This window comes from Ornithodoros turicata, chromosome 4 (assembly GCF_037126465.1).
Source record: "Ornithodoros turicata isolate Travis chromosome 4, ASM3712646v1, whole genome shotgun sequence".
In the NCBI taxonomy this organism is placed as follows: Eukaryota; Metazoa; Arthropoda; class Arachnida; order Ixodida; family Argasidae; genus Ornithodoros; species Ornithodoros turicata.
In genome coordinates this window covers 43,784,763-43,810,272 of record NC_088204.1, presented here as the reverse complement: position 1 = coordinate 43,810,272, position 25,510 = coordinate 43,784,763, and the positions used below count along the sequence as shown (strand labels likewise).

General features: G+C 47.2%; 2 protein-coding genes across 5 annotated transcripts in view; both read left to right on the top strand.

Moving 5' to 3' along the window:
• Positions 1-22,253, top strand: part of LOC135391465 (glutathione hydrolase-like YwrD proenzyme) — a 226,249-nt gene extending 203,996 nt beyond the window's left edge. For all 4 annotated transcript variants that reach the window (XM_064621723.1, XM_064621724.1, XM_064621725.1 and 1 more), the window contains one exon: positions 19,250-22,253. In XM_064621723.1, coding sequence (XP_064477793.1) covers positions 19,250-19,484 — 235 coding nt within the window. In that variant the 3' untranslated portion in view covers positions 19,485-22,253. The remainder of the gene's footprint in view (positions 1-19,249) is intronic.
• A 1,962-nt stretch (positions 22,254-24,215) lies between these two features.
• LOC135392393 (uncharacterized) lies at positions 24,216-24,776 on the top strand. Its single transcript, XM_064623108.1, has one exon. It carries the CDS (start codon positions 24,216-24,218, stop codon positions 24,774-24,776), a length of 561 nt encoding a protein of 186 aa, XP_064479178.1.
• The last annotated feature ends 734 nt before the right edge of the window (positions 24,777-25,510 follow it).

The window sequence follows — 25,510 nt, the reverse complement described above, 5'->3', positions numbered from 1 at the left end:
AGCATCAGTAGTATTGATTAATACAGCTTAATAACGGTGCCCGTATAAGAACCATGCGGCATAAGAACCGTGCGCTATAACGACATCCTTTTTCTAATCCAAGATGGCTGATTCTAAGCCAACACAATCCAGTTCTAAGCCAACACAATCCACTTGTAATCCAAGCACGAACCAAATCCAAAGCCATCTGATTGGCCGCCATTAGCCCCGCCCACTTCATGTTGATTGGCCACCGCGCCCAACTGATCTTTGAATGGCTGACCGTAGATCCGCTCCTTTATGCTAATTAGTTGGCTTGGCTCCGCCCAGTTCACACTGAGCGGCCCGTGCTAAGCCTTGACTGATCATTGATTGGTTGACTGTAGCTCCGCCCCCCTTATGCTAATTACTCGGCTCTGCCCCCACTTCACACGCTGATTGGTGCATGCATATTGCTGAGCACAGCTCCGCCCCTTTATGCTAATTAACCGGCTCCGCTGATTGGTCCATTCTAAGCCTACTGATCACTCTCCCAGCCCCCCCTCTGATTGGCAGCCGCCGCCGGACGCCCCGCTGCGGCCTCAAACTTACCCGGGCTAGCGGGTGGCCCGCCGCCGCCAGATGGTGCGCGGGTCGCTCGCCGGCGGCTTCATCTCAGATGTTCAAACTTACCTTGGGGCGTCCGCCCACTTCATGCTGATTGGTTCATTCTAAGCCTACTGATCACCCTTCCAATGTAAGCCTGCCGATTGGCCCGTTCTAAGCCCACTGACACTGGATGGTGCAACCCTTTACTGGCTCCGCCCACTTCACGCTGATTGGTCCATTCTAAGCCTACCGATGGCTGGCCCCCTGATTGGTCCACGTTAAGCCTACTGAACGGTGATTGGCTTACCTGTCGCTCCTAAGCAGCTTCAGATAAGACACACACGACAATTGTTGATTTCAACCTTTATTTGGTGCAACAGCCTCCTGGTTCAGCTGTGGGTATAGGTTCAGCTGCATCAGAGAGATCGTTGGTCTATGTGGACATCTCTCAGGCTCACTCAGCTCCCTCGGTAGATTCCAACTGCTATTGGTTCATGTGACTGTGCACGTGGCCGCTCACCGAGCTCCTTATTGGTTCTAGTTGGTCACAGCTCCTTCGTAGGCTCCAACTCCGATGGGTCCATCTAACAGCAAGTGGTCACTGCTATTGATCCATTGAACTGCAAGCCACTCATTGGTCACTCACACTCATCTCTAGACGAGATAAATTTAACTGTGGAACTTTTACCATAAGATAACTTTAGCGGGGGCTGGTAGGCTCCAACGGCTATTGGCCCGCGCTAACCGCATGCCTCCACCCATTGGTTCACAACGCGCATGCTCTGACGGCGCCGAAGAAGGTTCCCTACACATTTAATAGAAATTATGCTATTGGTCCAGCTGCGTCATGGGGCACAGCTGTGGCTGGCCCCAGGTCCCCCAAGGTCGCCATTTTGCCATGTATTTGTTCCTATCCCGATGCGTGCAATGCCGGAGGCCGCCCTTAGATACCCCATTGTTACCAGACGTTGGCTTGCGTTTGATTGTAGCGCGCTAAAGATCCAGTTGAAGCACAGTCCAAGTCAGGCCAAGTCACTGAAGGAGAGATGGACGACTGCGCCTGCGGCGCCAGTGGCGGCGCCTGGTACGACGGGTACGCTATGTCAGGTCCCCCAAACTCACCTCGGAAAAGCGTGCAACGAAGAAGGCCGCCACTAGATACCCCACTGTTGCCGCTCCGGATCACTCCAGCGCGCTAAGTTTAGCGGCAAAATGTTTTTGTTGTTTCTGCGCATGAATCTAGTCCTTATATGTCCAAATAAAACGCGTATAACAACTTTCTCTGTCGTGTTTCACTTTTTGGTCCCGTTTTTAAACATGTTGAACGATCGGAAGGATCTAGTGCACGGCTGCGTGCATCACATAGCGTACCTGTCGTACCAGGCGCCGCAGGCGCTGCAGTCGTCCATTTCTCCTTCGGTGACTTGGCCTGGCTTGGATTGTGCTTCAACTGGATCTTTAGCGCGCTACAATCCACGCAAGCCAACGTCTGGTAACAATGGGGTATCTAAGGGCGGCCTCCGGCATTGCACGCATCGGGATAGGAACAAATACATGGGAAAATGGCGACCTTGGGGGACCTGCGCTATGTGATGCACGCAGCCGTGCACTTGATCCTTTCGATCGCTCAACACGTTTAAAAACGGGACCAAAACGTGAAACACGACACAGAAAGTTGTTATACGCGTTTTATTTGGACATATAGAGGCTAGATTCATTCGCAGAAACAACAAAAACATTTTACCGCTAAACTTAGCGCGCTGAAGTGATCCGGAACGGCAACAGTGGGGTATCTAGTGGCGGCCTTCTTCGTTCCACGCTTTTCCGAGGTGAGTTTGGGGGACCTGGCTGGCCCTGATGCTACTTACTTCGTGGCGCAACTCTTTAATGGCTCCACCCGCTTCGCATTGATTGGTCCATTTTAAGCCTACTGACTTTTAAGCCAGTCCACGCTAAGCCTACTGATCACTCAACCAGCGCTCTGATTGGCCGCTACCAATTGGCCCTCGTTCTAAGTCCACTGACACCAGATGGCGCAACTCTTCACCAGCTCTGCCTACTTCATGCTGATTGGTCCATTCTGAGTCTACTGACTTCTAAGCCGAACCACGCTAAGCCTACTGATTGTCCCTTCACACCAAAGCCCACCGATGTCTGGCCCTGATTGGTCCACGTTAAGCCTACTGAACAGTGATTGGCTAGCCTGTCGCTCCTAAACCACAATGCAGCAGCTTCAGACAAGACACACACACACACACACGACAATTGTTGATTTCAACCTTTATTTGGTACAACAGCCTGCTGTGGGTTGGTTCAGCTGCATCAGAGAGATCGCGGTCATCTCTTGCGCTCACTGGTCACTCAGCTCCCTCGATAGACACCATATGGCTCATCTAACTGCAAGTGCTCATTGGCCCATCTGACTACAAGCCTCTCATCGGTCACTTATGTCTAAGGCTCCCTAACGGGCTCCAACTGCTATCGGCCCATCCGCGGCTTCTCACCAGTTCACAATGAAACTTTTTCACATGCTCTGCCCTACACAGACAAGAGATGGCGCCGCTTGTCTCTGCAAAGATGGACAGCTGCCATTGCATTGGTGACTCATTTCTATCCAACTGGTTCTAGAGAGCCAGCGTGCTGAACAGCTTACATGCCGCCGCCTGTTCACGTAGCCACAGTTGGGGAAATTTTTTTTTTTCAGGGTACACATCTCAAAACACGCTCTACACGAGTAAAGTTGGCTTCCCCCGGTTGCATGCGTGCGTTAGGTCAAGCCCACCCCATGAGAACAAGCTTAGGATCGTTTAGGATGTGTGTGCTTTGCAGTTCAAAATCGTTTCAATCAAGCAGAATGGCAAATGATGCAATGGAGCGCGTTCATTCTTGAGAACGAATTTTGTGACAGAACATAAACAAAGCATTTCAATGTGCAAAAAAGTCATCGTGACGCTAATCAGGAAAGCCAGCACGCGTTCGAAATAAGCTGGAAGAAGCACATGATCGAGAAAACAACGATAGTTGATGCTGTGCAGAGAAGCTGGTTTGAGGGAAAAACAGCTTGTATGATGAATAAACCCTTGGGCCTGTTTTTATTTTAGACAGCGCGCATTCAACACACGAAATTAAATAAATCGAGCAGAATGACAATAGCATAGTGGCGCTATGTGGTGAAGCTCAAGACGCACTGACACTCCAACGCTTATTAAACAATGACGCACGTACTGAAGCTAAAAAAGAAAAAGGCAGACTCAACCCAAGCTGAGTATGAAGAAACACAATTGCTCCCATCAGAACATTCTGTTCAAACATAGCCGGCGTACACGACACAGCTCGCACTCCTGGAAGCACTCTTAGAAATATAAGGATGGTCGCACAATGAACGAGTTCACCTCGGAAATAATGCGCGCTCACCTTCGCAGACGGCATGCCGCAATATCTGAAACGCGCGGACAGCTCACGCGACTTTATCCAGCCCGTGCAGTTTTAGACTTCAACATAAGAAATTAACTAAATCAAGCACAGTGATGCTATGTCCTGACTGACGCTTATTAAACAATGCTATGCAGTGAAGCTTCGCACGTACTCAATGTTAAAAACGGACACTCAACCCAAAACTGAGTATGAAGAAACACAATTTCAGATTGCTCTCTCCCCGAACATCCCGTGCACCTCCGCGTTCCTTCTCTATACTGGAAGCAGCAATATTAAGATCGTCGCACTATGAACAAGTCCGGCTCATCAAAAAAAGAAAGGGCTTACCTCATCACACCGGTATTACGCACGTAGACTCTTGTCGCATGGCGCGGTACAGCAGGGTAGGGAAACACGGCCGCGTGGACAGCTCACACGATTTCAGCCTGCCCGCGCACACCTCACAACATACGCCGACACACCCAACATGTCGACCACTTACCGTGCCAGCCGCACGGAAAACTTGATAGCCGAAACACAGGCGCGTAACACACCCCTCTGGTTGGGACCATCTCTTTTATATCACTGCTCGCTCGTTTCCGCAAGGTTGCAAGCCCGAGAAATTGGGTCACCTTGAAGATGAGCCATCTTGGTTATATCAAAACGCACTTCATGGCCAAACTCTGCGGCGGACCCTAGCGGAAAAAAAATGTTGCGTCAAGGTGATGTAAATAGGCATTCTCCGAGAAACTGGGTCACCTCGTAAATCATGTTTTCCGAGGCCGCACGTATTAAAACCAGTGATCACACCACGCTATGCGAAGGAAAAAAAAATCCCTATGAGCCCACCTGCTCATTGCCGAAACAAGCTTTCTCCAACCGAGAACAAAGGGTTCGCTTATGCAGTTTCCAAGAAGTTCCAAATGTCCTTCGCAGCTAACGGGCGCGCATCACGGGCGCGATTGTGTAAACAAAATCGCGCCACCCTCCAAGGGCGCATTTGAGTTCCGTCCATCGGTCGACTCTGGGTTAAGCGCACAACGAGGAAGATGAGGAAAGTTTTCAGTTCATTCGGCAGTATTTCCTGTTTTTAGGGGGGAAAATTCTCTGTTGTGTGATGGAGACGCTATATAGATAGGTGATAAGGAGAAGGATTATATAGCACGTACTCATCGACTAAGCGAGTATATAGTTTGTGGAGAGCGCCACGCTATTTTAAAGTCATTTTATATCATATCCCAAACGTTCTGCGCGATCAAACGGAAAGAAGAAAACCGTTTCACGCATCACGGTGCGTGCGCGTGCTCAAACAAGTTCTGGCTATTAGTAAAAGAAGTAGTTTTGGGTTCCCAGGCGGGTGTTTCCAGCGCATCAGGCAACAACGTAAACTGTTCTGCGCGATCAAACAAGTCCCGCTCCCACGCGCGTACCATATCATAACTTGTTTCAGCGTGCTCAAACAAGTTCTGGCTTTTGTGGTCGTATGATGGTGCAGATTTGTAAGAAACACTGAAGAGAGTCAAGGGCACACACTATGGAAATCGACGGCCGAATTAGAAAAGGTATTGCGATTTTATCCTCGCTGTCTAATCAAAAGCACTATTTTCAGCAGGGCGAACGGTCCTCGATGGTTTGACGGCGTTTTTCGGTTGGATTCCGGAAGATGCAGTACCGTGGGGTCTCTATGAAGCTTTCATCGGGAATCGATTCACCACCATCGATAGGGTAGACGATGCTGTGGACGAGATCCTACGAGTATACCACGAAATTGAGCTAGAAAAAGGAGATGCGAACCTATTCATGATATCACGCGAAGTCCTAAAGAGATACGGCTACAGAGACATCGCGGGCATAGACATTCTTCAAGCTCTTCATCTGCTGCACGTCTTAGTTTACCTCTGGAATGAATGCTGTCGTATCATGTACGAACCGGATGGCTGTCCCCTAAAGATCGAGTGAAACTGCTGTGTAGTCCTCACGTAAAATAAAGCTCTTTCGTCCGCACAAACGATTTTTGAATGCATGAACAGACGGTTTCGAACGTCCAGTTAGAAAAGGTATTGCGATTTTATCCTCGCTGTCTAATCAAAAGCATTATTTTCAGCAGGGCGAACGGTCCTCGATGTTTTGACGGCGTTTTTCGATTGGATTCCGGAAGATGCAGTACCGCGGGGTCTCTATAAAGCTTTCATCGGGAAACGATTCACCACCATCGACAGGGTAGACGATGCCATGGACGAGATCCTACGAGTATACCACGAAATTGAGCTAGAAAAAGGAGATGCGAACCTATTCATGATATCACGCGATCTCGGCGAAGTCCTAAAGAGATACGGCTACAGAGACATCGCGGGCATAGATATTCTTCAAGCTCTTCATCTGCTGCACGTCTTAGTTTACCTCTGGAATGAATGCTGTCGTATCATGTACGAACCGGATGACTGTCCCCTAAAGATCGAGTGAAACAGAATAAGAAAAGGCGTCTTTGACGAGCAACCGATTGGAGTGCGGAACAAATAAACAAATATTTTGTCAACACAGTTGTCCGTTTGTATGACTGGATAGGAAAAGCACGATATTTCTTGCATTTTTTTAAAGATATAGATTAAAAAGTTGTGCATATACTCACACATACTATACAAGATATATGATTGTGGATTAATTGCTAAAATTTATCGATCCACATTCAGGAGAAGTGGTGACTACCACACATCAGTAAGAGTTTAATCACAATTTGAACAAGTGTTGCGATTCATGATCAGTGTTGTAGAATGTGTAATTTCACAATACGCAAGCTTTAATTCGCTCACTTTGACGAGCACTCTTTCACGATGACAGAGAATTTAATCGAATGGATTGATATTTTCTATATACACAATAACATAATGCGAATTCTTTATGTCGTGGATATTAAAAGTTACGAATATTTTCCGAATGAAATTTACTTAAAACTCGAAGAAAGGGTCACCCGCGTCGACGAACCCGTTTCCGCAAAAAGCAACACGCTCGCGTGCGGTACCGCGTTAACGCGTCGGGCGCAGAATCGCGTTCGGTTTCGGGTACGGCATTGGGGAAACGCGGCCCGGCGTATTGCCGAAACGTCTTCGTCGACGCGGGTGACCCTTTCTTCGAGTTTTAAGTAAATTTCATTCGGAAAATATACGTAACTTTTAATATCCACGACATAAAGAATTCGCAACAACAACAACAACTTTATTTTCGGCCTAGGAGAGTGGGGAGTTTCATCGCAACAGGCGATACTCTACCCCAGTGCTTGGTGGAATGGGGGGAATAAAATAACGAGCCCCTTTACAATAACGATCGAAGTCCGATGGTGTCCAGAAATGTCAGAAGAGCTTTGAGCGCAGAGCGTTGCTGGGCTGGATTGGGCCAGGGACCAAGCAATTTCGGTAGGGAGAAAGGGCGAGAGTCCAGCTGACGAAGAGACTCGGAGAGTGTGATTCGGGAAGGTTCGTAGTGAGGGCAATGAAGAAGAATGTGCTCCAGATCCTCAAGAGCACCACAGTGGCAACAGGTGGGAGAATCAATTTGTCTCAAGCGGTAACGCCACTGAGCTGTAAAGGCCACATCGAGGCGCATGCGGTGGATTAATGCAGCATCCTGACGAGATGTGTTTCGTGGCATGCGGAAAGCGAGCATGGGATCAACTCTGTTCAACATAGAGGGGGGAAGAATGTCGGTTGTCCGTTGGCGGGAAGCCAGGGGTGTCACTAGACGTCGCAGAATTGAACGGCGGTCTCCTCTGAGCAGAACAATACGGGTCCGGTTCCGAGACGAGAGTGCTGCTTCTGCGGCGCTGTCGGCCTGCTCGTTCCCCACGACACCACAATGGGCTGGAACCCACTGGAGAACGAGCCTGTGGCCTGCGGCGTGGATAGTGTGGTAAGCCATTAACACGTCGGTGACTAGGGGTGCGGATGGGCCTCGTATGCCGGAAGTTTCAATTGCTTGAAGTGCAGATTTGGAGTCTGTAAAGACTGCCCATTCCCGGGGTGGAAAATCAGCGATGTGTTGTAGAAAGAAAAGGATGGCATAGAGTTCCGCAGCTGTGGAGGAGGTTGGATGTGAAAGGCGTCTTCCGTGCACGACGCCTTCGGATGGAATGACGAAGGCTGAGGCGGACTTGTTGTTTCGGGATGCGCCATCAGTATATGCTGCCGTAAACGTAGAAAACTTCTCGTCTACCAGAGCATGAAAATGGGCTCGGAGGACTTGAGGGGGGACCTGATCTCTTCGTTGCAGAAGGTTTGGGAGGCGTACAAACGTGGGCGGTACCGGGAGAGACCAGGGGGCTTCCGGCGGTATAGTGTCCTTAGTTATGAAGCCAGTGAGAGTCTGGCGTGTCCTCTGCGCTACTCGATAGAAGTCGCTTCCAGGGCGGTATCGAATTTTCCTGAGTAGCGGGTGGCGGGGAATGTGAGCACGCAAACGGAGGTAGTGCCGAGCCGTTTCCCGTTCACGGAGAACTTCAAGCGGGAGCTCACCAGCTTCAGCCAGTACTTGTCGTGTTTCAGCCATTCGTGGAACTCCGAGGCATCGACGAAGGCTTCGAGCAAACAGGGACCGAAGCGTATTTAATGAAGTTGTTGATATCCTGTGCAGAATAGGAAGGCTGTAAAGCACAGTTGCCCTCACCAATGCCGCGTGAACCGCGAGCAGGGAACGCTGATCACAGCCCCATCCTGGGCCAGAAAGATGTTGGATTGCGGGGAGCCATCGCTGCACTTTAGTTTCAAGGTGTTTAATGTGCCGAGCCCAGCGCAAGTCCGAGTCGATTACCACGCCAAGGAAGCGGTGAGAGCGTACTGGTTCTAGCTTCTTTGAGCCAAGCCAAAGTGGGAAATTGGCCATAGCTTTACGCGTGAAAGGGAGCTCGACACACTTTTCGGGTGAAAGGTCCATCCCGAGGTGCGTCAGGTACGTATGGATATTGTTTAAAGCGAGCTGCAGGCGGCGCTGGAGAGCGCCGCCTGCAGCTTACCTGCCTGCGAAATTACACATTCTACAACACTGATCATGAATCGCAACACTTGTTCAAATTGTGATTAAACTCTTACTGATGTGTGGTAGTCACCACTTCTCCTGAATGTGGATCGATAAATTTTAGCAATTAATCCACAATCATATATCTTGTATAGTATGTGTGAGTATATGCACAACTTTTTAATCTATATCTTTAGAAAAATGCAAGAAATATCGTGCTTTTCCTATCCAGTCATACAAACGGACAACTGTGTTGACAAAATATTTGTTTATTTGTTCCGCACTCCAATCGGTTGCTCGTCAAAGACGCCTTTTCTTATTCTGTTTCACTCGATCTTTAGGGGACAGTCATCCGGTTCGTACATGATACGACAGCATTCATTCCAGAGGTAAACTAAGACGTGCAGCAGATGAAGAGCTTAAAGAATATCTATGCCCGCGATGTCTCTGTAGCCGTATCTCTTTAGGACTTCGCCGAGATCGCGTGATATCATGAATAGGTTCGCATCTCCTTTTTCTAGCTCAATTTCGTGGTATACTCGTAGGATCTCGTCCATGGCATCGTCTACCCTGTCGATGGTGGTGAATCGTTTCCCGATGAAAGCTTTATAGAGACCCCGCGGTACTGCATCTTCCGGAATCCAATCGAAAAACGCCGTCAAAACATCGAGGACCGTTCGCCCTGCTGAAAATAATGCTTTTGATTAGACAGCGAGGATAAAATCGCAATACCTTTTCCAACTGGACGTTCGAAACCGTCTGTTCATGCATTCAAAAATCTTTTGTGCGGACGAAAGAGCTTTATTTTACGTGAGGATTACACAGCAGTTTCACTCGATCTTTAGGGGACAGCCATCCGGTTCGTACATGATACGACAGCATTCATTCCAGAGGTAAACTAAGACGTGCGGCAGATGAAGAGCTTGAAGAATGTCTATGCCCGCGATGTCTCTGTAGCCGTATCTCTTTAGGACTTCGCGTGATATCATGAATAGGTTCGCATCTCCTTTTTCTAGCTCAATTTCGTGGTATACTCGTAGGATCTCGTCCACAGCATCGTCTACCCTATCGATGGTGGTGAATCGATTCCCGATGAAAGCTGCATAGAGACCCCGCGGTACTGCATCTTCCGGAATCCAACCGAAAAACGCCGTCAAACCATCGAGGACCGTTCGCCCTGCTGAAAATAGTGCTTTTGATTAGACAGCGAGGATAAAATCGCAATACCTTTTCTAATTCGGCCGTCGATTTCCATAGTGTGTGCCCTTGACTCTCTTCAGTGTTTCTTACAAATCTGCACCATCATACGACCACAAAAGCCAGAACTTGTTTGAGCACGCTGAAACAAGTTATGATATGGTACGCGCGTGGGAGCGGGACTTGTTTGATCGCGCAGAACAGTTTACGTTGTTGCCTGATGCGCTGGAAACACCCGCCTGGGAACCCAAAACTACTTCTTTTACTAATAGCCAGAACTTGTTTGAGCACGCGCACGCACCGTGATGCGTGAAACGGTTTTCTTCTTTCCGTTTGATCGCGCAGAACGTTTGGGATATGATATAAAATGACTTTAAAATAGCGTGGCGCTCTCCACAAACTATATACTCGCTTAGTCGATGAGTACGTGCTATATAATCCTTCTCCTTATCACCTATCTATATAGCGTCTCCATCACACAACACAGAATTTTCCCCCTAAAAACAGGAAATACTGCCGAATGAACTGAAAACTTTCCTCATCTTCCTCGTTGTGCGCTTAACCCAGAGTCGACCGATGGACGGAACTCAAATGCGCCCTTGGAGGGTGGCGCGATTTTGTTTACACAATCGCGCCCGTGATGCGCGCCCGTTAGCTGCGAAGGACATTTGGAACTTCTTGGAAACTGCATAAGCGAACCCTTTGTTCTCGGTTGGAGAAAGCTTGTTTCGGCAATGAGCAGGTGGGCTCATAGGGATTTTTTTTTCCTTCGCATAGCGTGGTGTGATCACTGGTTTTAATACGTGCGGCCTCGGAAAACATGATTTACGAGGTGACCCAGTTTCTCGGAGAATGCCTATTTACATCACCTTGACGCAACATTTTTTTTTCCGCTAGGGTCCGCCGCAGAGTTTGGCCATGAAGTGCGTTTTGATATAAAACAGATGGCTCATCTTCAAGGTGACCCAATTTCTCGGGCTTGCAACCTTGCGGAAACGAGCGAGCAGTGATATAAAAGAGATGGTCCCAACCAGAGGGGTGTGTTACGCGCTTGTGTTTCGGCTATCAAGTTTTCCGTGCGGCTGGCACGGTAAGTGGTCGACATGTTGGGTGTGTCGGCGTATGTTGTGAGGTGTGCGCGGGCAGGCTGAAATCGTGTGAGCTGTCCACGCGGCCGTGTTTCCCTACCCTGCTGTACCGCGCCATGCGACAAGAGTCTACGTGCGTAATACCGGTGTGATGAGGTAAGCCCTTTCTTTTTTTGATGAGCCGGACTTGTTCATAGTGCGACGATCTTAATATTGCTGCTTCCAGTATAGAGAAGGAACGCGGTGGTGCACGGGATGTTCGGGGAGAGAGCAATCTGAAATTGTGTTTCTTCATACTCAGTTTTGGGTTGAGTGTCCGTTTTTAACATTGAGTACGTGCGAAGCTTCACTGCATAGCATTGTTTAATAAGCGTCAGTCACGACATAGCATCACTGTGCTTGATTTAGTTAATTTCTTATGTTGAAGTCTAAAACTGCACGGGCTGGCTAAAGTCGCGTGAGCTGTCCGCGCGTTTCAGATATTGCGGCATGCCGTCTGCGAAGGTGAGCGCGCATTATTTCCGAGATGAACTCGTTCATTGTGCGACCATCCTTATATTTCTAAGAGTGCTTCCAGGAGTGTGAGCTGTGTCGTGTACGCCGGCTATGTTTGAACAGAATGTTCTGATGGGAGCAATTGTGTTTCTTCATACTCAGCTTGGGTTGAGTCTGCCTTTTTCTTTTTTAGCTTCAGTACGTGCGTCATTGTTTAATAAGCGTTGGAGTGTCAGTGCGTCTTGAGCTTCACCACATAGCGCCACTATGCTATTGTCATTCTGCTCGATTTATTTAATTTCGTGTGTTGAATGCGCGCTGTCTAAAATAAAAACAGGCCCAAGGGTTTATTCATCATACAAGCTGTTTTTCCCTCAAACCAGCTTCTCTGCACAGCATCAACTATCGTTGTTTTCTCGATCATGTGCTTCTTCCAGCTTATTTCGAACGCGTGCTGGCTTTCCTGATTAGCGTCACGATGACTTTTTTGCACATTGAAATGCTTTGTTTATGTTCTGTCACAAAATTCGTTCTCAAGACTGAACGCGCTCCATTGCATCATTTGCCATTCTGCTTGATTGAAACGATTTTGAACTGCAAAGCACACACATCCTAAACGATCCTAAGCTTGTTCTCATGGGGTGGGCTTGACCTAACGCACGCATGCAACCGGGGGAAGCCAACTTTACTCGTGTAGAGCGTGTTTTGAGATGTGTACCCTGAAAAAAAAAATTTCCCCAACTGTGGCTACGTGAACAGGCGGCGGCATGTAAGCTGTTCAGCACGCTGGGTCTCTAGAACCAGTTGGATAGAAATGAGTCACCAATGCAATGGCAGCTGTCCATCTTTGCAGAGACAAGCGGCGCCATCTCTTGTCTGTGTAGGGCAGAGCATGTGAAAAAGTTTCATTGTGAACCGGTGAGAAGCCGCGGATGGGCCGATAGCAGTTGGAGCCCGTTAGGGAGCCTTAGACATAAGTGACCGATGAGAGGCTTGTAGTCAGATGGGCCAATGAGCACTAGCAGTTAGATGAGCCATATGGTGTCTATCGAGGGAGCTGAGTGACCAGTGAGCGCAAGAGATGACCGCGATCTCTCTGATGCAGCTGAACCAACCCACAGCAGGCTGTTGTACCAAATAAAGGTTGAAATCAACAATTGTCGTGTGTGTGTGTGTGTGTGTGTGTCTTGTCTGAAGCTGCTGCATTGTGGTTTAGGAGCGACAGGCTAGCCAATCACTGTTCAGTAGGCTTAACGTGGACCAATCAGGGCCAGACGTCGGTGGGCTTTGGTGTGAAGGGACAATCAGTAGGCTTAGCGTGGTTCGGCTTAGAAGTCAGTAGACTCAGAATGGACCAATCAGCATGAAGTAGTCAGAGCTGGTGAAGAGTTGCGCCATCTGGTGTCAGTGGATTTAGAACGAGGGCCAATTGGTTGCGGCCAATCAGAGCGCTGGTAGAGTGATCAGTAGGCTTTGCGTGGACTGGCTTAGAAGTCAGTAGGCTTAAAATGGACCAATCAATGCGAAGTGGGTGGAGCCATTAAAGAGTTGCGCCACGAAGTAAGTAGGTGGTGGTGGTGGTGGTGATGGCGATAGGGCTTGCCGTTACACGAAGTAAGTAGCATCAGGGCCAGCCACAGCTGTGCCCTATGACGCAGCTGGACCAATAGCATAATTTCTATTAAATGTGTAGGGAACCTTCTTCGGCGCCGTCAGAGCATGCGGTTAGCACGGGCCAATAGCCGTTGGAGCCTACCAGCCCCCGCTAAAGTTATCTTATGGTAAAAGTTCCACAGTTAAATTTATCTCGTCTAGAGATGAGTGTGAGTGACCAATGAGTGGCTTGCAGTTCAATGGATCAATAGCAGTGACCACTTGCTGTTAGATGGACCCATCGGAGTTGGAGCCTACGAAGGAGCGGTGACCGACTAGAACCAATAAGGAGCTGGGTGAGCGGCCACGTGCACAGTCACATGAACCAATAACAGTTGGAATCTACCGAGGGAGCTGAGTGAGCCTGAGAGATGTCCACATAGACCAACGATCTCTCTGATGCAGCTGAACCTATACCCACAGCTGAACCAGGAGGCTGTTGCACCAAATAAAGGTTGAAATCAACAATTGTCGTGTGTGTCTTATCTGAAGCTGCTTAGGAGCGACAGGTAAGCCAATCACCGTTCAGTAGGCTTAACGTGGACCAATCAGGGGGCCAGCCATCGGTAGGCTTAGAATGGACCAATCAGCGTGAAGTGGGCGGAGCCAGTAAAGGGTTGCACCACCCAGTGTCAGTGGGCTTAGAACGGGCCAATCGGCAGGCTTACATTGGAAGGGTGATCAGTAGGCTTAGAATGAACCAATCAGCATGAAGTGGGCGGACGCCCCAAGGTAAGTTTGAACATCTGAGATGAAGCCGCCAGCGAGCGACCCGCGCACCATCTGGCGGCGGCGGGCCACCCGCTAGCCCGGGTACGTTTGAGGCCGCAGCGGGGCGTCCGGCGGCGGCGGCGGCTGCCAATCAGAGGGGGGGCTGGGAGAGTGATCAGTAGGCTTAGAATGGACCAATCAGCGGAGCCGGTTAATTAGCATAAAGGGGCGGAGCTGTGCTCAGCGATACGCATGCACCAATCAGCGTGTGAAGTGGGGGCAGAGCCGAGTAATTAGCATAAGGGGGGGCGGAGCTACAGTCAACCAATCAATGATCAGTCAAGGCTTAGCACGGGCCGCTCAGTGTGAACTGGGCGGAGCCAAGCCAACTAATTAGCATAAAGGAGCGGATCTACGGTCAGCCATTCAAAGATCAGTTGGGCACGGTGGCCAATCAACGTGAAGTGGGCGGGGCTAATGGCGGCCAATCAGATGGCTTTGGATTTGGTTCGTGCTTGGATTACAAGTGGATTGTGTTGGCTTAGAACTGGATTGTGTTGGCTTAGAATCAGCCATCTTGGATTAGAAAAAGGATGTCGTTATAGCGCACGGTTCTTATGCCGCATGGTTCTTATACGGGCACCGTTATTAAGCCGTATTAATCAATACTACTAGCATCCCAGAATGCAATATGAAGACTGGCACGCACGCCCCAATGTAAAAAAGTTGGAAGGGCAGCTCCTGTGTTTCCTTCCTCCATGATGTAACCAATCACGAATAGAGATCGAGTTGGACCTGAGTAGCGGCTCGCTTTGTTGCTCGCGTTTCACGGAAAACCTTAAAATTTTGCCCGATACGAGTTTCTACTAATCGCATTGCGCCCAACTATATCCCAGTCGACGTTGCTTGGTATCTATCTGCCTGTACTGCGAGCGCAATGCAAAGAAGCCGCAAGCACCAAATTGTACAACACTATCCGCTCTCCTACAGCTGATGATGTAACAGTCAAGGTGATACTCTAAATTAGCAACCTGTACCCCGTTTCTTTTCGTCGTTTCTTCTTGATAGCCGAACTCGTTAGCTCATGTCGAATTTCCGCAGCGGAGTAGACGAAGACAAAACGTTAGAAAACCACACAAAAACCGCTGATGTATTGTTTTCTCACCTTCTGTCTTCGTCTCCTCCGCTGTGGAAATTCGACATTAATTCATACTAACTCCCCTGCTTTATCTCTATTGCTCGTTAGCTCAGTCGGTAACGTCTTGCTTTGCTGAATTGGACATTGCGGGTTCGATTCCGGCTGTTGACGGTGTCATTATTATTTCGCTTCACCTTCAAGAGAGAGGGGTTTCGGCGATGCGACGTACGGTACAGGATCTTCGCGAGATTGAGCCCTGAACAGCCGTCGCTGTAAAAGAAGAACGCGTTCGTGGTGGTGGTAGTGATGTTGTAACTGCTTGCGCAGTACCCCACGCTCTCGCGGCACGACTATTGCAGTGGGGGTCCGCGCGTCCGATACTATTAACGCCCATGATGGTCTAGTAAATTCGCTAGTTGGCAGTTGAGCATTGTCTGTGTCTGTCTTCTCTATGTCCTCTTGCGCTGTGACAAACATGTCCAAGTCACATTTACGCACACGTAGACTATCGAATGACGGTGAAACGATTTCTGTGTGTTCGTTTCTCATCCCTCGACCGCGAGTTTAACGAATAAACAGTGTCAATTACACCGCGGTAACGATTAACGCTAATGCATTACGTTTGATGAAGGAATAACCATCAATGTCATGTGACTGCTGTGTGACATTTTGCTGAGTAATGCGAAATGACATTGCCATTTACCTTGGTTCAAAATTGGTGCATTGTTACGGCCAGCAGTTACGAATTGTACCTGAAACCAGATAGGAAAATACACAAGGTGTTTCTTCCCAGCCAACTTTGCCACCTACCAAGAAGGAGGATAGGGCCCAAGTGAACACAAACTCCTAATGCTGCAATTAATCGTATCCCTGATTGCTTATTGATATTGTGCGTACTGTTGTCACCTTTCAACCAAGTTTTTTATGCGTAGCGGTTTTGCGGAAATTCTAATTACTTTTACCGGAAATGTGTAAAATACCGGTAACGTAAGTCCCTTTAAACGGACTGTAACGTGAATGGTAAACCTATTCGCCTCGAGATCGAACCGTAGGTGGCGCTGCGACGGATGCCCCAGTGGGGATACGGCATGATCGGACGCAGCGGGCTCTGGCTTTTCTACGCAGATATCGCAGTGTTTCTGGATGAAATGCTGCTGTCAGTGCCTCACATATTGTGGATGTGTTGAAATGCGATATTTAGAACGCTGATATGGTATGGAAGTCGACAAAAGTGCTGCACTGCGAAACGCTCAAGTCGCGAAGTTGTCAAAAGAAAATCTCCCGTGTGCTTTTGAAGGGAAACACTGCCTCCTTTGTTCCAAGCGAGATTTTCTTTTAGTCTTTTGGCTGCTCTCGCTCGAATGTTTATCCGTCGCTTGTGTATAGCTGTCTTTCCCTGTACCTTTTTATCTTACATCGCGACAACAAGGATTTAAAAATAAAATAACTCAAAATTTCTGTCTCTACTGATCTCAAAGTACAATGCACTAATCAACAATAACAATGAACCTAAATGTACAAATGTGCACGAATCCAACATAAGGGCCCTTCGCCACAATTTTTTCGTCGAATAACAGCAGTGGTTATTCAGGTCGTGCGAGTCCGGGAGAGGTTCCAGGTTTGATTCGACATTCATTAAACGGGCATTCATTAACCTGACGGGCCGGGTCAATGAATGCCCGTTTGCATGCTGGCATTCATTAAATGGTGCTAAAATATGTTAACAGATGACCACACCTGTGTGGTGGACTTGACTTTGTGTGAGGTGCTACCGGTCAGGAAATAAATACATGTCTGAGTTTTTGGCTCGAGCGGCAGGTATATTCTAAAACACGCTGTTGCAGACGTGCTTCATACCCCCCAAAACACCCGTGTTTTAACGTTCAGGGATGGTGCATTTTACCTTGAATGCGTGAGTTTCGATGATTACGTATGTGAAAGATAATAGTCTAGCCTGTCATACGGTCAGATGAAATGAGACTAAAGCTTGAAGTTCGCACATTTAAAAACACCCTTGTCATATATATATATATATCCATGCATTCATATAGTTCGAACCGCTAGTACAGAAGCCATTCTATAAATAACTGTGACGTAGTTGTAAGCTTATGATTAAAAAAAAAACTGTTACAACATTGACCTTAGCTCTTGGTACATTTTGTTTGACACACAGAACAGCAGTGACAAATATAATATAACAAAGGCCGAGTGGAATCCGTATACTGGAACGTATGCACTCTCTGTTATTTTCTTCTCTGCTAAGCACGCTGGTGCAGAGAACTAGAGAAGTTGAAAAAGTTATCCACCAAGTCATTTTCACTCATTTTGAAGCGGTCTTAAAAGCTCAAATGTCCAGAAATTGATCCTTCCGCGCACGTTTTCGAGCACGATGACCACAGCGAAAGCACCGGCTCAAGCGACGCGTCCCCACTAAAGGCAGTTCACGGAGCAGCCGCATGGTGGCGACGCTGCTCGATCTCGAGGCCAATAGAAACGGTGGGCTTTTCTGAAAGGTTCTAACTTGGACGCTTCCGATACGGAATAGCTCTTCTGTACATCGAGCTTTTTTTAGCAATCTAATTTCAAAGATTGCTGCGCAAAGGAAAATTTGCGGACTCCGATACGCGGCAATCCTGAGGCCACTCGCGGGCCATTAATGGAGAACGCAAACAATTAGGCTAGGCATCTTGCAGGTTGTGGCCAGCTGCAATGTGCGCTTCTTCCAAGCTGCACGGTTGTTGTTGCATTCCGGAACGCGTAAACCACGCATCCGCAGAAATCGCTTGGATGCCAAGTGTTGCATGCAGCGGCGATACTTTCACACCTTTTACCTTCTGGTCACTACTCAAGCTGGGAGCAGAGGAGCAGACGACATGGAGACGTGGAGAGAGAGAAAGACCAACAGATGGCGTACATTGCGCAGATATTCTTATAGGTTACAACAGTTTACACAGCACTAATCAAGAGCTACTGTCTCAAAGATGTCTGTTCGCCAATCCGGGGCGGCCTCCAAGTTTTCCGTGGGCGCTGCGATCGCGAAATTTTCAGTCTTTAAAATTTGCTACTGCTAAAACTGTGAAGGTTTGAAATGTGATCGCTTGTGTGTGTCATCCATCACAAAGACAATGTCTACCTGGTGGGAAATAAAAACATGGTGGTTGCATTAGTCTTCACGGTCACTGTACAAGTACGTGCATGAAACACCACATAGGGTGGAGCTAGAGCCTTTAGAAAGAATGTAATGCCAAAGTAATACCATTTTTTGATGAAAGTAATGATATTAGTAACGTATCACTAGACATGAAAATGTAATGAGCAATTTGCAAACTGTAACGAGTAATGGTAGTGCGTTAAAGAATAAAAGTAATTTCCCCACCTCTCGACCTCTGCCTGTTTGAGCGACTTTTGTTCAAAATAAGAAGAAAAAAAAAAGTCTGCGTCGTTTGTCGATCTGAGCACTTGTTCTTCTTTCTTTTTTTTTTTTTCATAGGGTCTCATTCAGGTTCAGTTCCAAGATCACGAATAAATATTGGTTCGGTGCTGTTCGGGAAGAAACTAGAATTGAGTTTCAGTTCTGTTCTAAATTCCAATAACACACTACCTTTGCATGATCGAACACACACAGAAGAGACTGAACAGGACCGAGCTTCCCAGACTCTCTGAACTTTGTGGCTGATAGTATGGCGTAGATGCAAGCCAGCAGATGGACACACTTCATAGTGAAAGCCTGACACAAACAGGAGGAGTGTGTTGGTATCGCCCTTCCTTTTATGCCCAGACTCTTTTGCTCCATATAAGTTTTGTGTGGTCCGGTGTCACGACTCCAAAATAAAGTTGTTGTTGTTGTTTTATATCACAACCTTGAATGCACACGTTAAAACGTGTATAATTACGCTGACGAACATTTCACGTTGCGAAGAAATTTTCGTTCTGAAATGCGGATGTCAACCGAACTAATGCACGCTTTGTGTTTTCTTTGAAGTGATTATCTCATGTTGGAAGAAGGTCTATCGGATGACGTCGTGGACGGCCTTAAAAAGCGCGGCCATAAGATCGAGCGGGTGCTTACTGGAAGGGAGCGACGAGACTTGGGACATTACCATGTTATCGCCAGGGGAAATTGGTGGTGCACCGACGTCCTACCGACTGGGAGCGAAGCCAACGTTTACTGGGCAGGCTGCGACCCACGGAGCGACGGAGTGGCGGCAGCTTTCTAAAGTGGCTCCTCACCCTGTGCTGCACCTGGCTTCACGTTGCTAGCAGTAGTTTGCCATATATTTAGTAAGGTTGGGGTTTGTTCAGATTAAAGTCAAATGACAATGAAGTGAAGGACACCACCCATGTTTTTGGTTGGGTTGCACTAGAGTCACTAAATAAGCTACGCTTCAGAGTATCGACACTGAGTTCCAAGAGCGAGCATGCGCCATCTTGTTTCTGCGGCACGCTTCCCACGCGCACTGCGCACTTTAGCGCACGATGCGCCATCTATCGTGAGCGGGTGAAATGTTCCTTTCGTTTACAAGCAGCAGCTGACGGCCTTGAGTGCATGTGCAAGATGGAACAGCGGTTTGCAACTTGTTGACATGTGGTCTGCCTTTTTGTTGCTCATGTTACACCGGTGTGTTCATGACCCAATACTGGCTCAGATTTTGATTCGATATCAGGTGTTGCACACTAGGTGTCCAGCATGTTGAATATAAAAGACATGGAAATGTTTGAGAAATTTCGAAAATACCTAGATGAGCATGACAAATGTGCAACATGGAACAGCGGTTTGCAACTTGTTGACATGTGGTCTGCCTTTTTGTTGCTCATGTTACACCGGTGTGTTCATGACCCAATACTGGCTCAGATTTTGATTCGATATCAGGTGTTGCACACTAGATGTCCAGCACATTGAATATAAAAGTAATGGAAATGTTTGAGAAATTTAAAAAATACTTAGATGAGGCATGACAAATGTGCAAGATGGAACAGCGGTTTGCAACTTGTTGACATGCCGTCTACCTTATTGTTGCTCAGGATACACCGGTGTGTTCATGACCCCATACTGGCTCAGATTTTGATTCGATATCAGGTGTTGCACACTAGATGTCCAGCATGTTCAATATGAAAGATGTGGAAATGTTTGAGAAATTTCGAAAATACCTAGATGAGCATGACAAATGTGCAAGATGGAACAGCGGTTTGCAACTTGTTGACATGTGGTCTGCCTTTTTGTTGCTCATGTTACACCGGTGTGTTCATGACCCAATACTGGCTCAGATTTTGATTCGATATCAGGTGTTGCACACTGGATGTCCAGCATGTTGAATATAAAAGCTATGGAAATGTTTGAGAAATTTCAAAAATACCAAGATGTACATGACCTACTGACATGATCGTTGCATTTGCAATAATCGTCATGCTTTCCTTGCAAATGTGTTTGAGTGAACGTATCTGAATTTGTGTAGTTAAATTATGTTACCAGAGGCAAATCCAAGACCCGCTTTTTCTGTTTTTGTTTTCTGAGTGTGTGTAGATGAGGGGGGGGATGTGGAAGAACTTGGTTTGGATAGCATGGACTACGTTAACATTTCTTCATACCTTGTCATACCGACATTTAGGAATCACAGATGGTATTGTATTGTGTTTATTGAGACTTGTTTGACCATAATCACTCACTTTGCAATATAGCAGATGACTGTTTACATTGGAATTGCCACAACACTTAACTGAATCCTTATTAGTGACAGTGACCACCACAGAAAAGAAGGCACTAAAATTTTACAGATATCCACCCAGTGATTCTGCAGCCAAGGTGCTTACAATATATCTTACAGCACTGTAGTGTGCTAAATTGCATATACTGCAGTATTACTAATCGCTAATTAAATTTAAACTAGTATGTGAGAATGATATACTGAAGTGAATAAATACATAAAGCAAATAGGGGGGAACAACTTTCCCCCGCTCTTGTCTGAACATATGCACCATCACCACAATAATATTGCGCGAGTCTGGAGCCTGCTAATATACGCGCTCGAGTCGCAAAAGCGTTATTAGTCAATTAAAAGGAAAGTATCCAAGTCTAATATATACACGACGGGATGCACACGGCTGTTTGTGAACGGACTGGTTCGCGAAAGCGCCTTTATAATGCAAAGTGTAGCAACACGGGAAGCCTTAATAATGTGGCGTAATTTATCGTGCACGTCCTTTTGTTTATATTTATTTATTTATATTGTCGTATGCGTGCCTTACACCCCAATCTCACAGCATAGCAATTGAGCTCTCAAACAACAACCATCAGTTGAACAATAAACGGAGTGAGATTAATATAAACTCGCTCAAAGACTCGTACACAACGCTGGACCCAAAACCCTTTTGCCGCCGACGCCGGGTATCGCGGTCACGAGACCATGACAACGCCGTGGAGAGCCGCCGCCGAGAGCGTCTGTCCTGTCGCCCGCAGCGCCACCACAGCCTTGCACAAGGGTGCGCTCTATTTCGCATCGCCATCCAATGCCTCCCACTATCTCTCACCATGCTCCCCAAAGGAGCAATGACGTCATCCGCGGAATGCGACAGCAGCGGCCCCTAGTGGTGAGGCGTCGCTCGTAGCGCCCTCTAGTGGTGTACCCTACACAATGGGTAATCCTTCTATTCATCGGAGATAATCCGTCTATTGGGGGCTGCATTGGAAACAACACCCGATATCTTCGGGACGCTCTGGTGGACAATACATGGATTATCGCACAACAATCATACACGCTTGCCTATGCCACAGCGAGCATTATGTCAGTCGTCTTTGATCCTCAACTGGGGTTGGTAGCGGTGTCGTGCGGAAACAAGATGGCGCTCCTGCTCTCCCTTGGACTTCAGTGTCGATACTCTGAAGCGAAGCTTATTTAGTGACTTTAGGTTGCACGGGAGAGGCTCACTCGAGCCAAGAGTTTTGGAATAAAACAAGTTTGACTCCAAGGGGAGCGGACGTCTCTTTCGTACCACTTAATTGTTTTCGTAATTCTTCGACAACATAAAAATTTTGGTGGACGACACCCCTGACTTCATGGAACGCCTTTGAAGGTCGCGGGGAAGGTACTAACACACAGCCTGCTACTACTTTTCGGGAATAGCGGCCTCCGCTACAACCCTTCAAAAACCATGCCCCCGGATTCTCGTCTGGGATGTGCGTTGGTACTTCGGTAGGGGGATGTGAAACCCATATCTGTCGGCTTTTCTAGCTTTTTTGACCTTTCTGACTGGTATTCGTTTGGGTGGAGCATTTGCCGCAAGATGTCTGAGGTATTGGAGGTGGGAGAGGGGTGCTAAGTAAATTTCGTTCCCGCCGTTTATGTGTTTTTCCGTTTAGGACTTTGTCCAGTTGGGGACAGTGGAACACTTGTTACGACACTCACGGAACGATTCGGCAGTCCCGACGTCATTAGAGACATTTAGAGAATCGTAAGCGTCCTCCAATTCCGACTAGGTGTCGTTGTCAGCCAATCAGTGCGCGCTCAAACTAAGTCTGGTACGTTTGACGGGCCAGCGACCCCTTAAGTGTGAAAGGGAGCCCCCTTCCGGATCCGTCTCGTCAAATCAATTCGCGAGTCCAGCAAAACGGACGCCACCTAGCGGCATTCTGGCGAAGCAGTACATGGAGGTCCAAGCGGTCAGACGCGGCAGAGGCGCGTTGCTGGTACTGCGCTGCTTAACGAGGATGGCAGAGACGCTGTGCCACGAAGAACGAAACAGTGTTTTAAAGAAGCGTGATCGTAAACAGTTCTGTTCTGGACTAAACTGCACGTCTGCACGGTGGAAAAACAGTGAAGTTTCGTTTCATCGCTTCCCCTGTGCCAATGAAAGACAAGGCGGCCGGCTGACGCACCGCAGGGCAACGTGGATTGCACGACTGCGTATCGGAAAGAAAGTTTCAAACACGATGGTCATATGCTCAAGGCATTTCAAAGAAGAAAATTTTTTCTTGCCTGGTAGGTTCATATCTGTCGTATCAATAATGGTGTTATTGAAGTCGTACTTTTGGATCCCACACAGTCGATCCCCTCATTTTTATTAATTACACGTTGTTGAGTTTTATAAGCATCTCAATAAGACTATTTCGTGCCACACTACTTTCACGTTGTTTTTAGAGATGCCGTGCCAAAGAAGGCGCTTGAAAAATACGGCAGTTCCAGACCAGAATTTGCCGACCGTGTCTACACATGACGCCACCAAGGAACGAAGGCTACAGAAGCTCTCGCTGTTGAGGCAAGAAAGACGACAACACAGAGCAGCACTGTCACAACAAAATGCACAAAAAACAGATGAACAGGAAGAGCCTTTAGTAACAGTAAGCACTAAAAACAGCTATGAAACTCTTAGGATATCATCGTTTCAATCACAGCATTATTGTGGTTTCAGTCTCACATAAATTGTATTGGGTGCCTTTCCAGGTGACACGTGAAGAGCATGAATGCATGGAAGAAACAAGTACGTCGAGCTCTTTGGAGGACACAGAAAAATGTGTGGACCAAAGCGAGTTTTCAACCGAGGAGCTCAATGTAGCAAGAGTTCTGGCCTCGATGAGCTTACCAGAGGGTACCCCCACAAGGGACGTGGCCGTTCAGGTTCTCACGAGTGAACTGAAGTGCAAATTTGTGGAGTTACTAACCCCTGACAACATAAATTCAATGACGGGTCTTCCATCAGTGCAATTGCTGGACGCATTGGTAGAATGCTTTGAAAGTGAACATACGCTGACTGCACGACATCTCATGTCGCCAAAGGAGCGAATTGTTCTAACAATGATGAAGCTGAAACTGGGTACCTCCACAGTGTTCTTAAGCAATCTATTTTGTTGTTCAAAGACGACATGCACCAACGTCATCACACATACTGTAAGGTTCCTCAGCAAAGTAATGAAAACTGTAGTGAAACTCCCATCAAAAGAGGAAGTCTTAAACAATATGCCTTCTTCTTTCAAAGATTACCAGAATGTACGACTTGTTGTCGACTGCACTGAAATACCTGTCTCGCAACCTAAATGCCTCAAGTGTGCGTTACGGTGCTACTCATTTTATAAGAAGTCTTTCACTTGCAAGTACATGATTTCTGTAACTCCTGGTGGTGTAATAGCACATATAAGCAAAGGCTATGGTGGCCGTGCTTCAGATAAGGCTATATTTGAGCAAAGCAATGTACTTGACTTGCTTGATCCCGTAAGTGATGCAGTTATGGCTGACCGTGGTTTCTTAATAGATTGTGTGTGTGAAAACCGCTTAATTGATCTAGTAAGACCACCATTTAAGAAGGAAAAGCAAATGACAAGGAGAGATGCACTGCGGACTCAGAAGATTGCCTCGGCTAGAGTGCATGTTGAAAGGGTAGTTCAAAGACTGAAGATCTTTAAAATTTTGACCTCGAAAGTCCACTGGACAGACGTTCCTCTGCTTGATGACATTATGGTTGTGCTTACTGGCATCACAAACTTGTCAGCACCTATCCTCAAGCCAGAAAGATTTCTCTGAGCAAATCAAGCTGCAACGCACTCAAAGCCAGCAAACATGTAGCATGTTTTTTTTTTTTTTTTCAACAATTCATAGCGTTTGTGCATATCACTTCAAAGGAAAATCGTACATTCATGGAGACTGACTTCTGTAACTTTGATGTACATCATTTATTGTAGCTACCCATATTTCTCGCTCAAATACATGTCATTCTATTTTCTTATGTCCCGTATTCATTGTCATAATCAACACAACAGTCACATGCGCAATATGTTGCTGCTTAATGCATGACAGCTGCAGACCACAAATTCACACTCTTGATAATCTTAGTCAGAGGTGGAAAAAAAATATTATGAACGAGACAAGAGTTCAGCAAATACATAATTCTCATAGAGCTGCACAATACAATTGTGGAAGGCCTGAAATGCATGCATGTCAAACTTAATGCTTCTGCATACAAATGAAGAGTCATCAACGTACACAAAAAAATGTGTTTTCTCAATTCCACATATGCCCATTTGTACATTTACTTGAGTTAGGTATTCCCGCTTCGGAATGTGCAAGTCAAAATGGGAAAAGGAGTTTTTAAGGTTGACAGGGCACTTTACCTCCAAGAGTACCTTCATACCGCTGCAACAGCTGCAGGTGAAGCTAACAACTCCATCTGGGGAACACCCTATTATTGGAGTGCCCTTTAAAAGTATCAAACCCACTTGTGACACGACAGCCTGATGACCAGCGTGTTCAAGCTGTTT